The sequence below is a fragment of the Theropithecus gelada genome, chromosome 13, assembly GCF_003255815.1.
Source record: "Theropithecus gelada isolate Dixy chromosome 13, Tgel_1.0, whole genome shotgun sequence".
NCBI classification, from domain to species: Eukaryota; Metazoa; Chordata; class Mammalia; order Primates; family Cercopithecidae; genus Theropithecus; species Theropithecus gelada.
The window spans coordinates 16,453,000-16,476,241 of record NC_037681.1 but is presented as its reverse complement, the minus strand read 5'-3'; the positions used below and the strand labels follow the sequence as shown (position 1 = coordinate 16,476,241).

The 23,242-nt window shown below is 50.1% G+C and overlaps 1 protein-coding gene across 4 annotated transcripts in view; it reads right to left on the bottom strand.

Moving 5' to 3' along the window:
• Window positions 1-22,845, bottom strand: part of CHST10 (carbohydrate sulfotransferase 10) — a 25,838-nt gene extending 2,993 nt beyond the window's left edge. Inside the window, exons 1-6 of one of the 4 annotated variants that reach the window (XM_025354841.1) lie at window positions 22,527-22,845; window positions 20,223-20,293; window positions 11,586-11,717; window positions 7,565-7,656; window positions 3,194-3,428; window positions 807-912 (exon numbers count right to left, since the gene is read on the bottom strand). In XM_025354841.1, the coding sequence (XP_025210626.1) occupies window positions 807-912; window positions 3,194-3,428; window positions 7,565-7,656; window positions 11,586-11,685 (533 nt within the window). In that variant the 5' untranslated portion in view covers window positions 11,686-11,717; window positions 20,223-20,293; window positions 22,527-22,845. Of the gene's footprint in view, window positions 1-806; window positions 913-3,193; window positions 3,429-7,564; window positions 7,657-11,585; window positions 11,718-20,222; window positions 20,294-21,999; window positions 22,341-22,410 lie in introns of those variants that run through there. The other 3 variants (XM_025354843.1, XM_025354840.1, XM_025354842.1) reach the window with 3 other exon arrangements.
• Window positions 22,846-23,242: the final 397 nt, after the last annotated feature.

The following is a 23,242-nucleotide window of genomic DNA, read 5'->3' as shown; positions in this document are numbered from 1 at the left end:
CCCCCCCCCCCCGGCCTTTTTTTTTTTTTTTTTTTTTTGAGACGGTCTTGCTCTGTCACCCAGGCTAGAGTGAAGTGGCCAGATCTCGGCTCACTGCAACCTTTGCCTCCAAAGTTTAAGCAATTCTCCTGTCTTAGCCTCCCAAGTAGCTGGGACTACATGTGTGTGCCACCATGGCTTTTTTTTTTTTTTTTTTTTTTAAATAGAGGCGGGGTTTTTTTCAGTCACACTCGTCTTGAATTCCTGACTTCAAATGATCCGCCCACCTTGGCCTCCCAAAGTGCTGGTATTACAGGCGTGAGCCACTGTGCCCGGCCTGGACTCCATCCCTGCCGCGATCAGGGGTTCTGTCTCTCTACCCTGCCCATGCTGGGTGTAGCCCACACAACCACTCCGGGGGCAGCTCCCACGGCACTGGGCACAATGCCTCCGGGAGAATCAAATACTCAGTGAGGTCTCTGCAATCCAAATCCCTTTCTTGTAAAGAAAAGATCATATTCAGCAAGCAATCTATAAAACTTTACCAAAGGAGAACAAAGTTGTCTGCTCATTTCTATCAATAAAATTATGTAACCTTCATGTTAATGGACTGTGTGAAGGTGAGGCTGGAAATTCTCAGAAGGAACTGAGAGTTGAGAGGAGCTGAATGGGGGGTGAAGTTAGCTGCCTCTCACTGATGCAAACCGACAGCCCTCTGTGGTCCTCCAATCAACCTGGCAAGTACAGAACTGAGCCTGGGGTTTTTCCCAAATTTCTTCCCAGGTTTACAAAAACTCCCCCCTCCCCTTTGAGGAAGCTGCTCTCACCGCTTCTGAATTTCTGCATCACTGAAGGAAGAGAGCCGAGGAAGGCCGTTCTTCTCGTGGTCGTGCACCACGTTTTCGGGGATCTCCTCAATGGAAGGAAAGGCTCCTGGGAAGTAAACAGAAGGGAAGGCGGGTTGGCTGCTCCAGTGCGCCCCTTAGAGAAGGGCATGTCCTTACCTCGGGCCCCATGTTCCCCATGTGTGCATGACACGCCCACCCCCAATATCCAAGTTTAGGTCTTTGAGTTTCAACTGCTTCTGCCAGCAGGATGAGAGAGTGAAGAAAAGCTTCTGGTGAATCCATAAGCCAACTAGAGGAAACTGACGCTTTCAGAGAGGAGGGGGAGGGAGCAGGAGTGGAAATGCTGGCAGTGCCTACCCCTGGCAACGGACCTAACTGGGCTAAATCTGCCATTAGAGGAAGATCGCTGCATGCAAACAGAATTCCTAACACCAGCAACACTTACTCTACTCTGAGACTGGGGGAAAATGCCGGAGAAGCAGGACTTTGGAACGTCGTGCTAACAGATGCCGGCGGCAGCTTCACAGCCCTATCCCATAGACAGGCTAAGCTCTCCAAGCACCACATGCCGCCCGGCCCACAGTGGCGCTCAGGTACCCCCGGAGCATCCCAGGCTGGCAAGGAGCAAGGACCTTTTGATGCTGGAAAAATCTGACTAAGCTATGGGATATATTTGAGACAGGAGTCAAAAGAGGACAAGGCGTGTCGAGTAGGCAGGGCCGTGCCAACAGCCAGGGTCTGTCATCAGGGACCAGTGTGGGTCCAGGCTGCTGAATGGAACTTGGGCAGGGTCATCCTCGGCCTGGGGGCCGAGCAGGTTTTTCACTCTTTTCTCAATGCAGACAAATGGAAATAAACGTCAGTATGCTGAGGTTTTCTCCAAGCCTCTGCAAACCTTAACATCCATCTCTGTGTTAATCCTGTAGGGTTAAGACTGGAGACCTGGCAGGGAAGACTCTCCCTTGGCCATCTGAGCAGTGGACACAGTCTTGTCTGTTTTATTCATTCCTCCCCCGAGTGTTTAAAGCCTAGTCCAGAACTCTGCAGTATGTGCTATGGATGGTTGCAAATTAGGCGTGGGGAGCCCTGCTCTCAAGGGCACAATGGCAGAACCAGCTCTGTGGGTCCATACATGGACCCATTCACGTACCTGTCCCCATCCAGGTACACCAGTGGTCACCGAAGACAGCCACAAGGACCACCCGCTTCTGTATTACATGACACAGCAAGCCCACTCCGATTTCTATACTGCCCTTGTAAGTGGGTGTTTACTTCTTAAAGTATGCTGCTTCACACTGTGGTGGCTGATTTGTGAGTCTTTTGTATAGTTCTTGTTTTCAATTTGATTTGCAGCCTCCTTCTGCTTCTGAAAACCCAGCATGCTATCCAATGACTGCAGAAGCACATTAACTATATGTGACAACCGGAAGACGAGATGCCACCATGCTTTCTCCCAGCCAACCCGTGTGAAGGCCAAACAGCGGCCAGGAGTGACCACGGACTCTGTGAGCAGCATCAGGAGTGGCAAGCAGGACATGGAGCCCCAGGACCACCCACCCATGGTGCCCCAAAATCTGATTCCTGATCCAGGAATCCCACTGCTGCTGACAGGAACTAACTTCTGTCTGAAGCTAAATTTCATAAGCAGAGCCCATAATTATGAGGATAGGTTTAGACTAATTGGAATTAAAATAAATAAACATCTCTTTTTAAAAAGAGTAGTGAGTAATCAAAACTGCCGTGTATGAGGTCACTTTGTGATGATCTAATCTGTTCCCTAGCAAACATCAGGTTTCCTGAAGCAAGCTGACTCAATCCTCTGAACGCAGATGCTTAGTGTGAAATGGGGCACAATTTCTTCCTGCTCGCCGACAAAGAACGCTTGGTCTGCAGGTAAAGAGGCCCCAGGCCCCGGGCCAGGCCTCCCCTCCCAGGATCTATGGTGTGAGCCCTTCTCATTGCAGAGAGGGTAACCGTGAGGCTACCTGGCGGCTCAGCGAGTGTGGGGCTCTGGGGACGTGGGACACAGTGGGTGACCATAACCATCAGCGCAGGGAACCTGAAGAGACAAAGGAGGGGGGCCTGGGGGTGGGCGAGCCACCAAAAGCGAGGATCCTCTGTGACAGGTGAGGAGAGCCGGACTGTGGCTGTGCCCCTTTGAAAAGAATCGGTGTCTAAACGAGCCCCCCTAACTTTTAAGGCACAACACTAACAGGAAACCACAAAAGCAGGCCTGACTGGAAGGCCACCAGCCCTTTCAGGAGAAACCAGCCCCTGTGTGACTCCTCCCGGCCGTCCTCCCCAGCCTCCTCAGCCACGACCGCCGAGACCCCTCCCAGAGGGACACTCCGCGAACCCACACACACCGTTCAGAACAATCAGTACTTTCTTCCACTGGGTGTTCCCCACTTTGGGAGTCTGGCAGAAAAGAATCCTGTGCTTGTCACAGACAAATATTCGGTCCAGGACAAACTTGGAGACGGGAGTGTGCGAGAGATTCTTCAGGGCGTCATCCCTGCAGACGTTTCTGATGAGTTCCAGGCGCTCCATGTAGACCAGGGGTTGAACGAGCCGGCTGTCTGGAAGCTCCTTCCCAGTTGGCTGCAGGTGACACGGAGCAGAAGAGGCCCAGGGACCATTAAAAGAGGCAGGACCGGGTCAAGCAGAGCTGCTCCTGCTGGCCTATCCCCTCCTTTCCATCTGGGGCCCTCTTTCCTTCCCTTCCTTGCCTTTCTACAGAGTGACACCCACTACCCCCAGCCCCCTCCCGAGGCCTTCCTCAGAGCCTCTCCACCAGCCCGATCGGCAGGCTGGGCAAGGAAAATGAATGCAAGCTTGGTTCCTTGGACGTCTTTGGAGATAAGTTTGACTTTAAGAAACAAAATAAGGCCGGGCACAGTGGCTCATGTCTGTAATCCCAGCACTTTGGGAGGCCAAGGTGGGCAGATCCCAAGGTCAGGAGTTCAAGACCAGCCTGGCCAACATACTGAAACCCCATCTCTACTAAAAATACAAAAATTAGCTGGGTGTGGTGGTGCATGCCTATAATCCCAGCTACCTGGGAGGCTCAAGCAGGAGAATCACCTGAACCTGCGAGGTGGAGGTTACAGCGAGCCTGAGATCGCACCACTACACTCCAGTGTGGGCATCAGAGCAAGACTCCGTCTTGGGGGGAAAAAAAAAAAAGAAAATTAAAAACCAAAGTAAGAGGTTTGGAATCCTCTGGCTAGGGGGAAAGAAAATGAAAAAGCTCAAATTCTACATGCTGGTCCTTTCTTTTCAGGGCTGTTTTAGAACCTAAGAGAATACCTGTAACGTGAGAGGCCTCGTGTGTGCGTGGGTTGGAGGGGGCACAGGGAGATGTACCAGTACACACAGAAGTTGCTCAGAGGCCCCCTGTCCTCGGTGAGTTTAAGTCCCCTTGCTGCTCACACCTCCTTGTTCCCCGGGGGTATCCCGAGGGCACTCCTGAATAGCAGGGCTGCTTCCGCCAACACCACTCCATCCGCCTCCTCTAGCTGTGGCCCTGTTTCTCAGCATTTTGAAGGCTTCTGCTGCTACATCTATCATCTCTTAAAGCTACACAGAACTTCCCAAGATTTCAAAGCAGGCGATCCTTCCAAATAATTGTATTGAATGGACCCAAATGTCCTTGTTATATCTTTTAAAATGCGCTAGGCTTGCCAGGAAATCCATTTATAGGGTAGTTTTAACAACCTGTCCTCCCAGGGGACAATGTCAGTTAGAAAATGGGAAGGATGTAAGCCTTCTAGAACACACTAGAATGCAGACGCTGGAACTATCAGGATGACAGAGGGCGCCCCTCAATGCCCCCTACCCAGCTCTTCCTTTGTGGATCTACTGTAACCAAACTCCCTTACACTCATGACCTCTGGCCAGGATGCTTCCTCCCTCATGTGTTTAAGTGAATTTCCTGGGACTCCCTGGTGGTGGGAAGGGCGTCCTGGGGGCTCCTGACTGCCTGCTTTCCAAGATGAAGACACTGGAAGCGAGAGGCCCCTTTGCAGAGTGGCCTCCGTTCCTCCCCACAGGGCATCAGCGGCTGCCCGGGGCCCTCCGCCCGCCACAGAAAATCAGGAGCCACGCCAGGCACTCTCCTTGCTCTTAGAAGAATGGGTCTCATTTAACCTCACTTCCTCATCCATCCCGCCTCTTGCTCACTTATCCCAAAAAAGCCTCTGTCTTCTCCCTCTGTTCCAAACCTAACCCCGATCATGGATGGCACTCAAGAGCAGCGCGTCAGGGGAGAGCACGTCCCAGCAAGTTCCCTTTAGAAAATGGAGAAAACTCTGCACTTTTAAATATTGCTTTCCTTTGAACAACAAGAAAAAAGATATTAGATATTGCTTTTCTTTGAGCAAAACATTAAAGACAAAGACAAAAATTCTTCTCTTAAGGGACGAGGTCTCGTTCTGTCACCCAGGCTGGAGTGCAGTGGCACAATCATGGCTCACTATAGCCTCCAACTCCTGGGCTCAAGTGATTCTCCCACCTCAGCCTCCCAAGTAGCTGGGGTTATAGACACACACCACCATAACCACCTAATTTTTGTATTTTCTGTAGAGATGAGGGCTTAGTATATTGCCCAGGCTGGTCTCGAACTCCTGGGCTCAATCGATTCTCCTGCCTTAGCCTCCCAAAGTGCTGGGATTACAGGTGTCATAAGCCACCATGCCCAGCTAAAGAAAAAAGATTTCCTGTTCAATTGTGTCTACGAATGAGCACTGTTTTCTTTTTTCCTTTTGGAAATACACAAAACCAATTTAAAGATAGATATTATTTTCTATTTTCCATTCAAACATTTGGCTACATCATGCACAAAATAAAGTTTTTTTTTTTTTTTGAGACCAAGTTTTGCTCTTGTTGCCCAAGCGGGAGTGCAATGGCACGATCTCAGCTCACTGCAACCTCCACTTCCTGGGTTCAAGTGATTCTCCTACCTCAGCCTCCCAAGTAGCTGGGATTACAGGCGCATGGCACCACACCTGGCTAATTTTTTGTATTTTTAGTAGAAATGGGGTTTCACCATGTTAGCCAGGCTGGTCTCGAACCCCTGACCTCAGGTGATCTGCCCGCCTCGGCCCCCCAAAGTGCTGGGATCACAGGAGTGAGCCACTGCGCCCGGCCAAAAAAAACTTTTAAAGGCAAGCTATGGAACCTGATCACGTTGATAAATCCCCTTCCTTGTGAGAAGACACATGTTGAGTTTTGGTGTCACCCAAGGACATGTGGCCTCAGCGGACATTACTCCTGACATCCCCCACTTCCCTCCCCTCCCATCTGAGTCTCATGAGAATGAATGCAGCAGGGGGTAAGAGAAGGGCACAGAGGAAACTGAGTTCAAAGCCCAGGCTCACAACTGGCTGTCCAGGGGATACTGACCCAGTGAGCACAGTTCCTTAAGCCTTATGTTTCCCAAATGCAAACTGAGAATAAAAATATACCTCAGAGGGCGGCTCAGAAGACCAATGAGATTGAAACCCAGTAAAGTACACTGCAAACTGTAAAGCACATTCAGGCGCAGTCTTTTTATTCGCAACGACTCCTGCAGGCTGGCAATCTCTCCGGGAGCACCCTCCACCCGGAGAGAGGGAGAGGGAGCACCAAGATGACCGCCCTCTTCCTCACAGGATGTGGCATCCTCGAGGGAACCTTGTTGTGACACTTTGCCGAAGGCTTACCCTGCATTTGTTTTCACCCAGGTAACTGATTTCCTTTTAAATCCATCCTATTAAAGTCACTCTCCTATTTTCCACAGGATTTTCTGGTCTTGTTTCTGTAGCCCATCCAAATTATTTTCTTACCCTGGGATGCCTCAACCTAAAAGCAACACCTAGGCTGTCTCAGAGTTCTGTAGACTTGACTTCCATTCCCTCAATGTCGTACGAGAAGTAACCTCCAGCAGCACTCTACTCTGACTGGTGTGTGTGTTCTATGTTTACTGAGTTCTAATTTATCGTCCTTACACTGTGAACCATGGCTAGGAGCTGTCCCCATCTCTATGGCTTGATTCTGGGCTTAAAAATATTTTCAGGGCTTGCTGTACCCATTTCATCCCTTCTGGCACAATTGCAACTTTGACCCTCTAGCTCCAGAATGGGGGTTAGGAAGTGAGAGGCCTTCCAGAGTGCACCCCTCATCCCAGCTAGGGAATGATTAGGAATTTAGGTACACAAGAAGCCTGCAGAGAAAGACGCAGAGCCAGAATGTCAAGCCAGGCAAGGTCTAGGTGGAAGTCAGCAGGCCTGAGCTCCGCCAGGAACTCCATGGGACTGTGGAGGATCTGCCTTTTTCCTAGGCTCAGTTCTCTCATCCACAGAATTTGGAGGCTGAATTAGTTGCTCTGCTGTCCAGGGCCCCCTTTTGCTCTAAAATCCCATGACTTGGTGAGACGTCTTCTCCCACTCCTGGTTTCCTCCTGACCCTGCCCAATACTCTCGGCTACCCGGGCGAGGCTCATGTTCACCTGGTCAGGAATGCCACCCAACCAACAGTGACAGAGCAGCCCTGATGCACCGAGCTCCGTGAGGAGCACAAAAATAGACCTGGCCTCTGCCTCCCCCAAATGGAAATTAACACAGTGAACTAAACATGGAGAAGTAACACAGGAAAAGGCTCTAACGCAGACGTGATGACAAGCGGAACCGGCCACAGGGGAAGGCCAGCTCCCCGTGCCGTGTTCGAGGGGACAAGGACCACGGCCTGGCTGTGCCCACCTTCAGTTCCTCAGGAATATGCTTCTCTTCTGGCAACTTCCTCACTTCCGGCATGGTTGTCAGGAACAGAAACTCCTGTCTGGCACTGTACACTGGAAGACAGAGAAGTTGAATGTCTTCTCTAAAAGGAAAAGGCGCACAGGTGGATGGCACAGAACAGAGGCCCCAGAAATAGAAGCTCTCAAAGACGCTGGAATGCCTTTGACAAAGCCACAAAAGCCATTCGGCGGAGGAGGGCGGTCTGTTCAACAAATGGTGCTGGAGCACCTGGACATGCACTCATGGAACAAACCTCGATCCAAACCTCACCCCTTATTCAACAGTGAACTCAGAGTGGATCACAGACCTGAATGTGAAACATGAAACCAACAATCTTTTTAAAAAAACAACCAAGGAGAAAATCTGCACTGTGAAAGCCCATTTGAAGAGGAGGAAAAGACAAGCTCCAGACAGGGAAAAAATATTTACGAACTACTTATCTGACCAAGGACTCCTATCTAAAATATATAAAGAACCCTCAAAACTCAACAATTAAAAAAGCAACCAATCCAATTAGAAAACAGGTACGACACACCCAGACATCTCACTGGGGAGTATCCACAGACGGCAAATAAACACACGCAAAGATGGTCAAGGCTGCAGAGACCTTCACATCACAGGCTCTGCCCTCCAGAGGCTCAGAACGGATGAGGTCAACCAGGAGAGAGGAAAAGCCAGCGCCTACACACACAAACCAGGTCCACAAGGGCGTCATTTTGAGTCTCGCCATATGATTCCATCACATTCCCTTCACTGAGGGGGATTTATATTCCTACGAGAAAATCTAGTTACAACACCTGATCCTAGTTCAATACGATACTGAAATTTGCTAACTGAGGATAAATCATTGCCACAAATATCACTGGCTCCACTGTTGAGCTGAACAGAAACTGTAACACTAAAAAAAGTGTTGCTTTAAACAGCAACTCAAGACAGCCATGCTCTTCCTAGGGGCTCCAGTGGCAGGAGAAACCGGGAAAGGCAGGTAGGTGAGAAGAACACGCACACCACTGACCGGGGTTCTGAGGCCGGCCCTGTCCCAGAGGACAGGGCAGCCCGGGAGCACTGAGGCCAAGGCTTCTCCACGCACTTTCCAGGAAATGGAACTCCCCGCTGAGGACACTGCTGCGTCTGTTATTTCCTCGTCGTGACACTTCACAATGGGCTTCCGGTTCATAACCAAAAACACCGTGAACGTGTGTGAAATAAACTCCAACACGTGAAAAACCCTTTATGGCCACAAGTTTACAAACCCTTTGGGTTTGGGTTTGGGTTACACAACCCTTTGGGTTTCCTGTGCTGCCCAAGATCCAGGCTCCGGGGCACACTCTCTAAACACAGTGCTGGAGGGGCGGGCTCCAGGGGAGAGGCCTACACCACCCCAGCCCAGGGCCTCTCTGACGCCTGTAGGGCAGGCTCTAAGTGTAAATGCTCTTGATGCTTCAGCCCAGCGTCGTCGTGCACTGGGCTGCGTGTCAGCTCGCATCCTGCATCCAGAACTCGGCCGGCGGACATCCACCTTCAGGATCCTAACCAGGTACTTTGGGACAATTAGGTAACATCCCACGTGAGTGAAGCAGGCTGGGTAGTGCCGTGGCGGCCACCCCGCAACTGGAGTGAGCCCACGACAGAGGATTCTCGCTGAGTTCACTGGACACTGTGCGGCCAACAGCATCCTCAGCACCAGCACCCCCTGCCTCGGGGTCCCGGGCAGCTCTCCCATCTCAGTGACCCAGCACCCACACGCCACAACACCAGATCTCACAGGGCAGGGGAAACGCCCCCTTCCACTCGCCTTCAGGCAGCCGGCTGGAAGGATCTCATGGGCAGGATTAAGGACCGCTGGCTGCGGTGCCCCTCTCCAGGTATAAAATCCGAAAGCCCTTCATCTTTCTTCATAGGTTTTATCTTCTAACACTCCCTACCACTCCTTTTCTCCTCTTCACAAAACCCTGCTCCACGCCTACACTTGCTTTTTTTTTCTAACTGGGCCCACCCCTGCTTACCTTCCAGGATCAGTGTCTACACTGAAAACATTCAGCACGAAACTCGATACATCAAAGGAGAATGAGACCTCATCTACCAGACGCCGCTGGGAAGCACGGCATTCTTTAGAGGCCATTCTGCCAGGTAACAGTAACACACAAAGGCACATGTCTTATTTAACTATTACCGATAGAAGTCTCACTAAAATGTATCACATCTACTCCTACTTTTTTAAGCAAAATAAACCATAAACAATTTAACCTCATGACCTGGCTTTTGAGTGCCTTCCACACCAGGAGGCGACATTTAGGAGCATCCCGAGTAACACCTATTTCTTATTCTCAGAGCTCTGCTTCTCTTCCGTGCTCCAGCTAGGCTCTCCACTTGTGCTTCTCAACTGGCCGCACCCCTGGGGTTCTCCTCCACTGGGTCTCACACACAGCAGGTTTGTAAAGTCCCACAGGTGACTCTGACGTGCTGCGGGGATGAGAACGACGGCGCTAGGGCTTCAGGAGGGATCTCTCAGTGGCATGTCACTGGGCTGAAGCTGCCACGGAAAATGTCCAAACTGTCACACTGAGATCATCGTCTCACATTCCAGCAACCTTCCAAGCATCGACCCTTGCTCTGCTGACAGAACCCCGAGTCCTGGGTGTGAGCTGTCATGCTCCGTGACACCTGCCCAGATACTTGTAGGTGTAATACCACCTCCCGAGGCTGTGCACACCTCACAGGTTTCTCTCGAGGGCTCCTGGGGGATGAGGTGGGACATGCAATGACAGCCAATCAGGGCCCAACAACTGTCACGGGGAGAACCACCATGCGGGCTAATTTCAGGGTGTCCCTCTTTTCCCTGCAGACCTCCCTTCTGACCTCGCTGTCCCTCTGCAGACAGGGTGGGGCAGAGAGAGGATAGGGCAGGAGGTGTAGGACATCGGGCAGCCCTTGACACAGCCAGGGACGTGCCTGGGAGCTCTGTGGGGTGGAGCAGGGGCCGTTCCCCACAGTCACACAGACAACACAGGTCAGTGCAGCCTCCAGGAAAGACTGCTGGCACAGAGGCATCCCTAGCTGCCCCTTCCCAAGGCCACTATCGGCAGGAGGACACACAAAGCGCAGTGCAGAGTAAAGATGCTGTGCTCACCTACGTTCCCCAGTATCTCCCCATCAGCCTGAAGGAATGGGCCAATCCACGGCGTGAATGAGGATTTCAATGACTGCATGTGTCTGGCCTCCTCGTGTTCGCCTGCTTGGCCACTGAATGAAGTGGCCTTGGGGCTGGAAAGCACCTCACACACCTCTTTGGACATATCCAGCACTCCACAGACCACAGAGCGCCTCACCCTGCTCAGGGCAATCACGGGCGGTGCCGGAGCAGGCAGGGTGTCCATGTGGCGGGAGAAACATTGTGATGCAGACAAGCCGATGACAAGAGCACGAAGTAGAATCAGCAATTCTGAGACCCAGTTTGGCGCTCTTTATCCGTCCTCATCTGAATACCTATGTTCAGTAGAGCTAAAAAAGCCTCCAAGACAACCTGAAGACATACATTTAAATGACCCCCCTCCACTGCACGGAGGGTGACCTTCACACATGTGGCCATGCCGAGCAGTTGAGGCTGCACCTCTCATGATGACAAGAGGCAGAGAGAATTTCTAACTGCGAGCCTGAGAGGCACCCGGCTGCAAGGCATATGGCCACTGCGCTGCTGGGAGGAGGCCCTGCTCCTTGCTCCTCAGGCACCACCCAGGCCTCAGCCACAGAGAGCACCTTCCTTCCTCCAGAGGAGATGCTTGAAAAGACCCTCCAGCCCCTCCCTCTCACCTCCCCTCGCACCTCTGTAACATGAAGGAACGGAGGCCATGACCTCCAAGGTCCCTGCTGGCATGAGAGTCCTCTGACTCTGTGACAGACGTCATCTGTGCATGTACCTAGGAACAGTGTTGCAGCAAGGTCTGAATTAGCCAAAATTCATTCCGCCACGAGGCATACGTACCATCTGGGTCTTTAAAGGTCAACGTGATGAACTTGCTAGCCACCATGAACATGAAGATCACCCAAAAGCACGCGGCCAGCAGCAGCCACTGGTGGTGCATGTTGTCACACTGCAGCCATTCACTGACTCTTCCTGGAAAACACAAGCGAGACGCCCCTGCTGCTTACAAATACATCAAGTCAACAAAGAGGAGTGAAGACGGCAGGTGATTTCCGTCAGTAAGTGTCAGCACAAATATTTCCGTTTTTTCCCACTGCTACAATAAGGTAGCTTCACTTGGCATTTAACTTAACATTCCACATTGAATTAATGATATAAATGATGGATTCAATAATAAAATCAAATTTAGAACACCCTAATGGAGAGACAGGATAAAGAGAGACCACCTCTGTGTGTTTTTGGAACACAGAATAAGACTCCTTTGCACATTTGCTCCCTGACTCCTGTTGGGCCCAGGCTAAGGTCCCAGTGAGCTCCCACGACGGCCTGGAAGCAGGTGGCAGGAAGAGGCCTGCCAAGGACTAGGCCGTAGCTGAGGGTCGTTCACAGTGGGCAGAAGCCATGCTGGGGCAATTATGAGCTGGCTGTGTTTAAAATTCTGACTGGTTGACAAGATGTAGCCACACCTAGAGAAGCTCTAAAAAAGCAAACGAACGAACACTGATGCTTCTCGCCTCTGCCCACTCGCCAGCAACGGACTGGGTAGAACACTGAGGTGGGTGTTTTTCATGCTATCACAGCCAGGGAGCAACACGGGGCATGTCGGTCCTCAGCCTGGCACAGAAGCCACACTCTGCTGCAGGAGGCACATAAAGAACTGGGAAGTCACTGTCAGTTCTTGGCAGGTGACATAAGAAAGTGTGTTTCATTTCACCTTTAACGCAGTGCTTCTTCAAGCCAAAGCTCTCCACGTACAGATATGACCCTGGGCTGAGCTGGCTTCCACCAACAGACTGAGGCCATCCATCACTTCTGCATGGCAGGGAGAAGCGGTCGCCTCAACACGGTGCTGACGGCAAGTAATTTCAGAGACAGCTTCCTAACCCTGCGTGGCTCAGAGCTCCAGGAAGACCCAGGTAACTCACTCTCCTCCTGGTCTCAACATTTACATCCTAGAATTTCACTGGAACCAGGCATCTGGAATGCAAATACGTTCTGTGACACACCCACCACGTGTTTATCCGGCCACACCTGAATACAGCCTGCAGTGGGGAGCTCACCACCTGCCAAGCTGCCTGGGTTTTCTCCGAATGGCTCATGAGCCACGCTCAGGTGCCCGTGTATAAGGCTTCATGTGTCTCCTGAGGTCACCAATAGGGTTGCCTGATTAGACAAATAAAAATACAGGACACCCCCCACAAGTTAAGATTAAATTTCAGATAAACAACATAAAATTTTAGTGTAAGTATAACCTAAATATTGCATGAGACACACTTATACCCCCCCGCTCCCAAACCAGTATTTTTTGTGCCCAGATATTAGGCCCAGCATCCTTCCAGGGTTCCCCAAGTCGGGTTGAACAAATAAAAACACAGGATACCCAGTTAGGTTTAATTTCAGGGTTTTTTCTAGTATAAAGTCCTAAATATTGCATATACTTATACTAAAAAAAAAAAAAAAAACAAAAAACCTATGTGTTGTTTTCTGAACTTCGGATTTAACCGAGCATACTGTAGTTTATCAGCAACACCACCCAGCAGGGGACATGCCAAATTCCTTGGAAGCCAGCTGTCCTGTCTCCTGTCTCCATCCCATAATCCCCTCCTCCTTCCACCACTCTTTGTCAGAGGCGGTGAGGCACAAAGTGAAGAGCCCCAGACTTGGTTCAAATCCCTGCTCACACGTGTGAGCTCTGTGACTCCGTAAGTCACTCAACCTCTCTAAGCCTCAACGTCCCATCTCTAACAGAAGGCCCTCCTCCTCCCAGAGTGGCCATGAGGATTAAATGAGACAATGAAGACAAAAAACCAGCACCCACCTGGCCTGGTGCAGACCCCCAGTAAAAACTGACCAATCCCTTGGCACTCTTCATGATTTTCCTGCTTAATCTACAACCTTCTCAGTGTGGTTGCCAGAAATTAATGCCACAGTATGGTCTGCCCCAGGGAGAGAGAAAAAACAAAACATACTCTTATTCCAGCAACTTCCCTTCTAGAAACTGAGGCTTAGACCGTGACCAGAGGATGCAGGGCCCAGAAGTACCGAGTCCACTGAGCTCATCCCTGTAAGACAGTGCACTCAGGGGGATCCATCCTCATCGGTCACAGTGAGAGCACCCCCCTGAAAAATGCCAGCTGCAGACTGTTTCTAACTGGGCAGCAGAGGCACCAGAGTGGGTTTGGGAGGGAGTAAAAAGAACAGGATGTACCAAGCAGGTTGCATGCAATTCTGAACAGAGAGGTCCTGGCTCTGAGTATCCTGGGACTTACAACCCACCCTCTCCTAGGCTCAGGGCTATGAAAGAGGGAAGAGTGATAAGAGGCACTGCCTCCGTCCTGCACATGACGCCTGACTGCAGAGCACGTGGTGGGAGGACCCGGGAACTGCGCACTCCACTGCCTGCCCTGCTCATTGCCTCCAGGCTTCCAACCCCCAAGCACCCTTGCCCTGCCTTGGGGCAGCACTTGGGAGGTTTTTATAGTTTAAGAATCAAATCTTTCCAATGGGAACTAGTCTTCTGAGGGGATCTAATACGATTTCGCCCACTGAGCTCATATCTGCAGGTAAAGCGGGAAGATGATGAAGCCTCACCTGGAAATGAAGAGCCCCTCTGCTGCTCTCCAGGAAGCCGGCTGGCCTAGGGATAGGACTTCGCCACCTACGCGAGCTGAAAACGGAGAGGCGCGCTATCCTGAAGCCATGTTCGCCTTCCTAAGTATTGGATTTTCATTTAAAGTCAGGAGCTCTTAGCTTCTTTCACCCGGGCTGGGGGTCAGGGACTGGTCTGCACTCACCCTCTCCCTAGCTAGGTGGCTGTGGGTGTGTCACCGAAGAGCTCTTCGGGCTCCCATTTTTCATCCACGAGAATAAACAGCCACCTGCATACGCATTAGTCAGGAGACCTTCTCAACAATCATGCAACTTACAACGTACCATCCAATGTGTTCCTTCAGATGGGTATTTCATTTTCAAAAAATCCATTTTTAACTTGACTTCTGCAAACTCTTACCAAACTAAGATATACAGAGAGTCTCCCCTTCCCTGGCCACTCCATTAGGACAGGAGAAGGGTGGACTGCAGGGTTCCCACCTCCTTCCCCTGCTTATTCCCTGCCTCTTGTCCCCGGGATGGTGCCAGGACATGTGGAGACTCCAGTGGGGGCTGTGGATTTGCAAAGCTTCAGGAGCAAAACCCTAGCCCTGCCAAAGCCACTCTCTTGAGAAGAGCATTACACCCCAGACCCCTATCAGCATTTCAAGCACATCTGCCTGCCAGCATTCCCATATCGGGCTGTAGGGCCCCTTGCAGGCCACAGAGCCTGTGGGCAGTCACTGTGGAGTCCAGGAGGGAGCTCTTTGAGGAGCCGCTCTCAGTCACTGGGCTTCTTGTACACTCGGGGTGAGCAGGGCCTGCTCCCTTTCCCGTGGGCAGCAGAGGAAGAGTCAGCTCTGCCTCATCACCACCCAGGTGGCACCCCCAGCACTGCTCTGCGCCGCCTGACCTTGCTCCACTTCCCCCACTGCACCTAGCACAGCCCACATGCTCTCGCTGTGTGCCATTTGCTCTCCTTGCAAAACGTGGGCTCATGTTGGTCCGGACAGCAGTGCCTGGCATACCACGAGCCAACGATCACTATTTGCTAAATGACTGTGTCAACTGAGCAACTTGCTAGAATTCAGGAACGTGGAAAGGTACTTCAGGAGGCAGCCTGCCCAACCCTCTCCCTGAGGGTCTCCGGGCTTTTCCAAGAATGAGGCCCCCTTTCAACCTCAAAATATTTCTCCAGTCTCCACAGAGCAGTTCCATGTTTAATATCCATTAACCGAGACTAGAAAACAACCAAATGCTATGAGGACTTCAGTATTACTTGGAAAGAAAATGATCTAAGCCACAGCATGTATATGCATTCAAATACACTTACTACTTAAAACACATTGGTTGGGGGGGTTAGGAAATCATGCCAAAGTCCAAAAACGTTTTCATTTTAAATAAAACTCTATGCTGAAAGGCAAGCCAATGACATAGATCCATATCTAAAGTGTCAAGATATACCAGTAAACAAAAAAGACAAGCTGCAGGATGGAATGTGTGATCCCACTTGTTAAAAAAAATTACGTGGCCGGGCGCAGGGGCTCAAGCCTGTAATCCCAGCACTTGGGGAGGCCGAGACGGGCGGATCACGAGGTCAGGAGATCGAGACCATCCTGGCTAACACAATGAAACCCCGTCTCTACTAAAAAAATACAAAAAACTAGCCCGGCGAGGTGGCAGGCGCCTGTAGTCCCAGCTACTCAGGAGGCTGAGGCAGGAGAATGGTGTAAGCCCGGGAGGCGGAGCTTGCAGTGAGCTGAGATCTGGCCACTGCACTCCAGCCTGGGCGACAGACCAAGACTCCGTCTCAAGAAAAAAAAAAAAAAAATCACGTATGTGTGAGATACGATTACACACATATACAAACATACATACATATATGTAATACATAGAATAAAATCATGAGAGGACAGTAAGAGGTCTTTTTGTACTTTATACAATTCATACTTAAAATATTTGTAATAAGTTTTTTTTTTGTTTTTTGTTTTGAGGCCGGGTGTCTCTCTGTTGCCCCGGCTGGGGTGCAGTGGGGCGATCTTGGCTCACTGCATCCTCCACATCCTGGGTTCAAGCGATTCTCCTGCCTCAGCCTCCTGAGTGGCTGTGATTACAGTCATGCCACGCTCGGCAAATTTTTGTATTTTCAGTAGAGATGGGGTTTCACCATGTTGGCCAGGCTGGTCTTGAACTCCTGACTTCAAGTGATGCACCTGCCTTGGTCTCTCAAAGCGCTGGGATTATAGGTGTGAGCCACTGCACCCGGACTAGTTAAAAATTTAGAAAACTGGGACTTGTTCTACAAGTCACATCCCACATGAGCCAATCAGAACCAGTAAGACTACAGCCCGGTCCTCTCTCAAAATACCTCAGGTCCAGTGTCTCTACAGTTTACAAAATCCAGTGCTCAAACATGAACAGGTATGTACGTGCATACAAGTTTAAGGACGAAATAGCCTAAAACTAATGACTTCAAGCCATTATTCATTATCCAGTATCCAGTTTATTCATTCGTCCAGTAAAACAGCTGCCAAGGATATGACCCTGAGTCCCTAACCAAACACACACACAGGTCTTGTCCTTATGGAGCCTGTCGTCTAACAGGCCCACACGAAGGAAAGAATCTATCTGAGGAGTGGTACTTGATGGTGTGAGAGGCACATGGTGCTGTGGGGAGAAAATACAAGGGGATGTGCCTTGGGCAGAGTGGCTGGGGCCAGCACAGTCACCTAAGGTGAAGGGTAGGGTTCCAGGCCAAGGGAAGGGGCCTCTGAGTAACTAAAAGCAGGCCCATGTGGCTGGAGTTCCGGGCACAGGCTGAGGCAGATGCAGGCCAGACAACATGGGGCCTTCCAGAGCTATTACGGTGTTTTCCTTGCAAGCAATGGGAGCCCCTGAAGAGAGTTTTACCTGAAAAGAGGGGTGGTGATGTCATGATCTGATTTAAATTTTGAAACAATTTCTTCGGCAGCACAATGAAAGGTGCAAAAAGCAAATGTCCACTCAGCAACGGCCCGGTCTCAAGGTCATTTCCATTCATGGAGGAGGGAGAATTCTAACGGGACACGAGCAACCCCGGCTGGGTGCTCCACATCCCATCATCTCTGGCTGTGGCTCTGGAAGCCAGCGGATGAGCTAGGAGGATCCACATTATCTGACGTGGTGGGTTTTGATCAATCCTAAAGAGCGGTGTGTCCAGCTAAGCGTGGTGTCATTTGCTTCGGGATGATGTGCCTTCCGAATCTCGACATCTGAAGGTGTCTGGCTTTATGTCTGGGGTGGTGGATCACAGCCCTGGCTGGACACCTGGGAAACTTTCAAGAAACACAGTGACACCCCGCGCCCCGAGAATACCCCAGCCAAGACAACACAGATCTCTGGAGGCAGTACCTACGCATTCTTTTAAAGCTCTGTTCGTGACTCTAATGAGCAGCTGGGGCTGAGAATTGCTGGTCCAGGACCTCAGCCCTTCTTAAATTTTAATGCCGACATGAATGCCCCTGGGGATCTTGTTAAAATGCAGACTCTAGGCATTCTGGCATAAATGCCATTCTCCCACCACCTCCTTCCATCTTAAGAAGGAAAATTGGCAGCAAAAAAGCGTCTAGTCAACGAGAGTCTATTGATGCTCTGAATTACAAACGTTCCAAATACACAGCTCAAAGAGGTTTAATTAGAATCTAAGACCTTCCACCACTGCCTTCATCTTACTCTCCTTTCCAGCCCTCCCATCTATGGGTAACTAGACTCTGTAGAATTAGGCTTTGTCTGACTTTGGAAAACAACACAAAACTCTGTCCCGTTTTTTTTTTTAAAGAGAGGCATTCCAAATTCACTTCACCCCAGCTCCTCTAAGGCCGTCCTATTCTCTGCATTGTTTCTTTGAATAAAGAATTGCATCATGGGGTTTGCCTCCTACCTGGGGATGACACCACCAAGGCTCATTATTTCATCTACAAGGGACCTGGGGCCTGCCATGAGGAGTCCTTCCTCAGGGCTCTGCCCAGGGCTGCTGCTCTCCCTACAGCCAGGTGACAAATGGCCTTTAAAAAGCCTGGCATTTTCTGTAATTAACTCCCCTTTGTTCAAGGAGCCAAGACAACTCCCAAAGTGCCTCTGGAGCTAATGGTGGGAGCAGAAGCTGAGCCCCTGCACGCCCTCCAGTCATGGTAACTGCGCAGGCCCTGAAGAGAGCCTTTCCTGACCCCTAGAATCTGCATATCCATCTTCAGAGCTTTCCTACTTCCAGTCATTAAACGGGATCTTCACTAGTAAGGATGTCAGGATCTGAAACGCAGCCAGAGGATTTGGTTCCTCAATTCATCCCACAAGGCTGAACTGGCAGCTGAAGAACTTAAGGCCTTATGGAGAAAGCAGGGTCAGGGAAGGAAGAATCCACACCCCCATCTTCCCCCTTCCTCACCTTCAATAAAAGAAAAATAGCACACATTGTACATGTCTGTAATTACTAACAATGGAAATGTTACTATTACCATCTCTTGATGCAAATCCTTCCTCCCCTGCATTTCGAAAAGGAAACTTGTAAATTCATTTTGCTCAGCTGCCAATACCACTCCTGCCAGCAGCTTTTCCCCACGTCTGAGTTGTCATGAAGAAGCACAGTGCCTTTCTTACTCCGCTGATGAGTTTGCCTCCCACCTGCCAGGCCCCACTTCTAATATGCGCGTTCAGTTAGTAAAGGTTCTGAAAAGTCCCACGGTAAATAAGCCCACTTCACTCTGCTTAACCAGCCTTTTTCCAGACATTCTTTCATTCAGCAGTATTTACCAAAGCCCTTCTCTGGGCTGGGGCTGCGCTAGGCTCTGGGGATACAGCCACACACATTCCCTGGTCTCACAGTGCTTCCTTCTAACAGACATAGATGGGCCATAGACAAATCAAGTGATCCATGTATATGATCAAGCCAGGTGGCAGGTGCAGTGGCTAATAAACAAGGGCATGGGCAGGACATGTTGAGAAAAGGCAGGACAGAGTGTGGGAGCAAGCCACGCAGACCCCGGGGCAAAGACTGTGGTCTGGGTCCCAGAATTCCAAAAGTGGCAAGAAGGCCAGTGTTCCTCACGCAGAGTGGGCAAGCAGGGACGGCGTGGGTCAGATGAGGAGGCCCTTGACTGACAACCTCACCTCATACACACATCAGGGATCACATATCCAGGGCTCAACTTTTAAAACACAGCTAGACTCTAAAAGGAACTTCACACACACACACACAAAAAAAAAACCCTGGTAATGTACAAGGAGCTGGTAACCCCAGGAGGATGACAGGGGAGATGAGAACTAGACAGACCAGGGCTGCAGAAACGGGGACATTTCACCGTCAACCCTGAGCATGTTCTGAACTACAATGCATCACCCTATCATTAGAATCATTAAATTACAACTTCATAATGCAAAGTGTGGCATATGAGTTTATACTATAAAGTTCTATTGCATGTCACCGAAACTTTCAAATTCACAGTAAAGGTTTCTCTCAATCTGCGTTCAGAAATTTCCTTTGTCTTCTCTGTTGTCATCCTTACAATTTACCGCCTTGGAACGATTAACTACCCTTAGGAGAATGAAAACAGATTCTTAACTGTCGAATGAGAAATATACCTGTAGTTAAGACAGGTTTTCATGAACAATAATATACAGTAAACACCTGTATGGGGTTCACTCCGTGCCAGGCACAGGTCTCAGCAGGTACTAACTCACATAATCCCAGACTCAAAGCACGCTCCTATTATTACATTTAAGGAAACGTTTCTAAGCGTACATTTACATACTTCTAATCAAAAGTTTAAAATCTGCACAGGCAAGAAAAAAGGCAGTAACAATACTGAACAGCATGCTCAAATAACTGATGAGCTCACATTCTCCTTCGCGTACCTTCTGCAGCCTGGGGCTCACATTTCCTTGCTGTGTTTCCCCTGAACTGAGGTTCTTGGTTCCTCTTGTCACTGGATAGGAAAATTAAAAAAAAAAAAAAAAAGCATCATTAAAAGTTACAAGATCAACTTACTTAATACAACTTGGTTTATACTTAGGAAGGAAATAGTTAACCATTTTGATGATTCAAATATATTTGGCAGAATGGGTCTCTTACAAAGGCAGGCTATATTTGGATTTCTTGGTAAATGAATATTCTAAATGTACCAAAACCACTAGCTGTTTAAAAGACTCTTCCATGTAACTCAGGTTGAAAAATGAAACATTTTTTTGTAGCAAAAATAATCAAATCCAATTATGCCCGTTTCACATGTTTGAACTAGGTAAAGGATTCCTATATAAGATGATCAATTCTTCCAATGCAAAATGTTCTCTGGATTTTTGTGCTCCTTACACCTTTAGCACTTGGAAAATTCTAGCCAAATGTCCTATCATAAAAAACCAGAAACAAGCCAAATTCATGGAATTAGAGAGACCACGGATTTAGGTGATCTACCAAAAATAAACATACAACTCATTTCACATACAACAAAGCCCAAGCTGACTGGGACACATGCAGCAGGGTCTCTCTCTGCCTCCCTTTACTCTGAGAACTCAATGCTAAAATTAAAAGCAATTTCCTATTACGCCGATTGAAAGATCAAGCTTTATATACAGTCATTCATCACTTAACAATAGGGATACGTTCTGAGAAACGTGTCGGTAGGCGATGTTCTTCTGCAAACATCAGAGTGTTCTTACACAAACCTAGATCGCACAGCTGATCACAAAGCTAGGTTATATGGAATCATCTATTACTCCCGGGCTACTAACCTGTACTGCTGTTACTGTACTGAATACTGTAAGCATCTGTAATACAATGGTAAGTATTTGTGTATCTAAAATTGGAAAAGGTAGAGTAACAATAAGGTAGTATAGTCTTATGGGACCACTGTTGTATATGTAGACCATCATTGTCAGAAACAACATGTACGGCATTTGATGGTCCTCACATCCACGTTATCCAGACGTGTATGAAAAGAAAATGGGTTTCTTTTCTGGGTTTCTGCAGTCTCTAAGGTCCTGCAATCACCTCTCTCCCCTGTTTCCATTCCTGGCTCTCTCCCACCTTTTTATTGTATGAACTCCTCAAACACTGAAAAATGATCCGAAGATAACTGCAAGTTGCCTGTGATGTTTACAAATTCTTTCCTTTCTTTGTTCAGTTTTGCAAACACCCCAATTTTCATTTCAGCGAAGGAAAGAATTTTCCACTCAGGTATTTCTTTGAGATTCTATTCTTCAGGGTCAAGAGCAATTCTGAATTCTGAATTCCAATTCTGAGCCAAGATGGACTAAGCTCTAATTATAACGGGGAGGGAAGGGGAAAGACCACTTCTCCCTTTGTGTCTTTTCTTTTTAACCCAGTCACTGAAAAGAGTGAAGGAGGAGGTGGTTGGTGATCAGCGAGCCAGAGCTAAACTGAGCTGCCTAATTTTAACAGCGTCTGAGACATGTCTCACTCTGGCACTTCAAGCAATGCAATAACCCAACTCCTCATGGCCCAAAGCCCCAGACTCCGGTTTTCAGACCAAAAAAAAAAAAAAAAACCTTTATGACAGTCCTGCCGCTGAGCTAACCAGAACCTGGCCGCACTGCTTTCCATTCACTGCCCAACCCTTTCCTGCCTTGCAGACTTGGAAAGCAAAAATGACAGTTTTTGGAAAACCTGGTTCACCTTCCCAGCCAGAAGTGCAGAACTGCATGCCTCAACCTGCAACTTGGGACAGGCCTCCTGACAGCGAAGATCAGAGGCTCTGGGCACCCCGAGGCCCGTCAGGCAGGGAACGTGCATCCCCACCCCTGCCTCCCCTCGCACTGAGGCTGTACATGCTCCTTCTTCCCCGCCCTCCTCAGCATGCTCCTTGGACCCGAGCGGAACCCTTTCTTCCTCTCTCCATCGACAATTACAAACGCAAATTCTCGGCCAAGGATGAAAGAAGTAAATCGTAGGCTCGCACAAGTATCAATAATTCCGCGGGTCACAGTATCCCGTACAAGGACGCCTTCTTATTGCATAATTAACGCGAGGAAGGCTCTTCCCGCTACTCCCGCGAACTAGGGAGGTCTTCAAGTCGCCAAAACACACCAGGATGTGGCTCGCCAGGACAAAACCCGCAGGTTCTCCGGTTTTTCCGTGCGCCCCGCGGCGGGGCCAGGGGCCCGGGCGCTGAAACCCACCCGCTTGCGCGTCCCCGGGCTCACCCTACTGGAGCGGCGCTCGTCCGGGTCCTTAGGCTCCTCCCCCGGCCCTGGGGGCGCAGCGCGGGTCGGGCCTCGCCGGGCCTGTGGGCGAAGCGCGCGGGGTCCCGGGAGCGCGGGAGGCCCGCCCCACCCTGCCCCGAGGCCTCTGCGCCGCCACTGGCGGCCTCCGCGCCGCGGCCCGTAGGGTCCCGGGATGTGGCGGCGGCGGCGGCGGAAGGAAGACTCCCAGCGCGCGAGACCGGCTCTGGGGGCCAGGACGCCGCCGCCCCACGCGGCCCCCGCGCGCCTACCCGGCCGTGCGCGCCGCCTGCCCGCGCGCGTACCCGCCACCGTCCCCGGCCGTGCGCGTTCCAGCGGGCCGCGGGGAGTGGGGAGGGGCGCGGCCGCGGAACCCCAGGCCCGGATCCCGAGCCTCCCTTCCTGCCGCTGCAGAAGCGTTCGTTCTGACCGAGACGTGCGGCCGGAACAAGTTCCGCTGGGCCTCCATCCAGAAAACAGGTTTGCTTTATGAGATCAAAAAAAAAAAAAAAAAGAAATCCCAAACTTGGAAAAAGGCAAAAACCCAAACCAAAACAACAACAACGACAACAACAAACCCACACGCACACGAAAAAAAAAAAAAAACACCTTGGAAAAATGCAAAAAATAGGTAAGTAAATTTCGTAAATCCCCGGACTTGGAAAAAGGCCACTTGCTTGCGTTAAGGGTAACTTCTA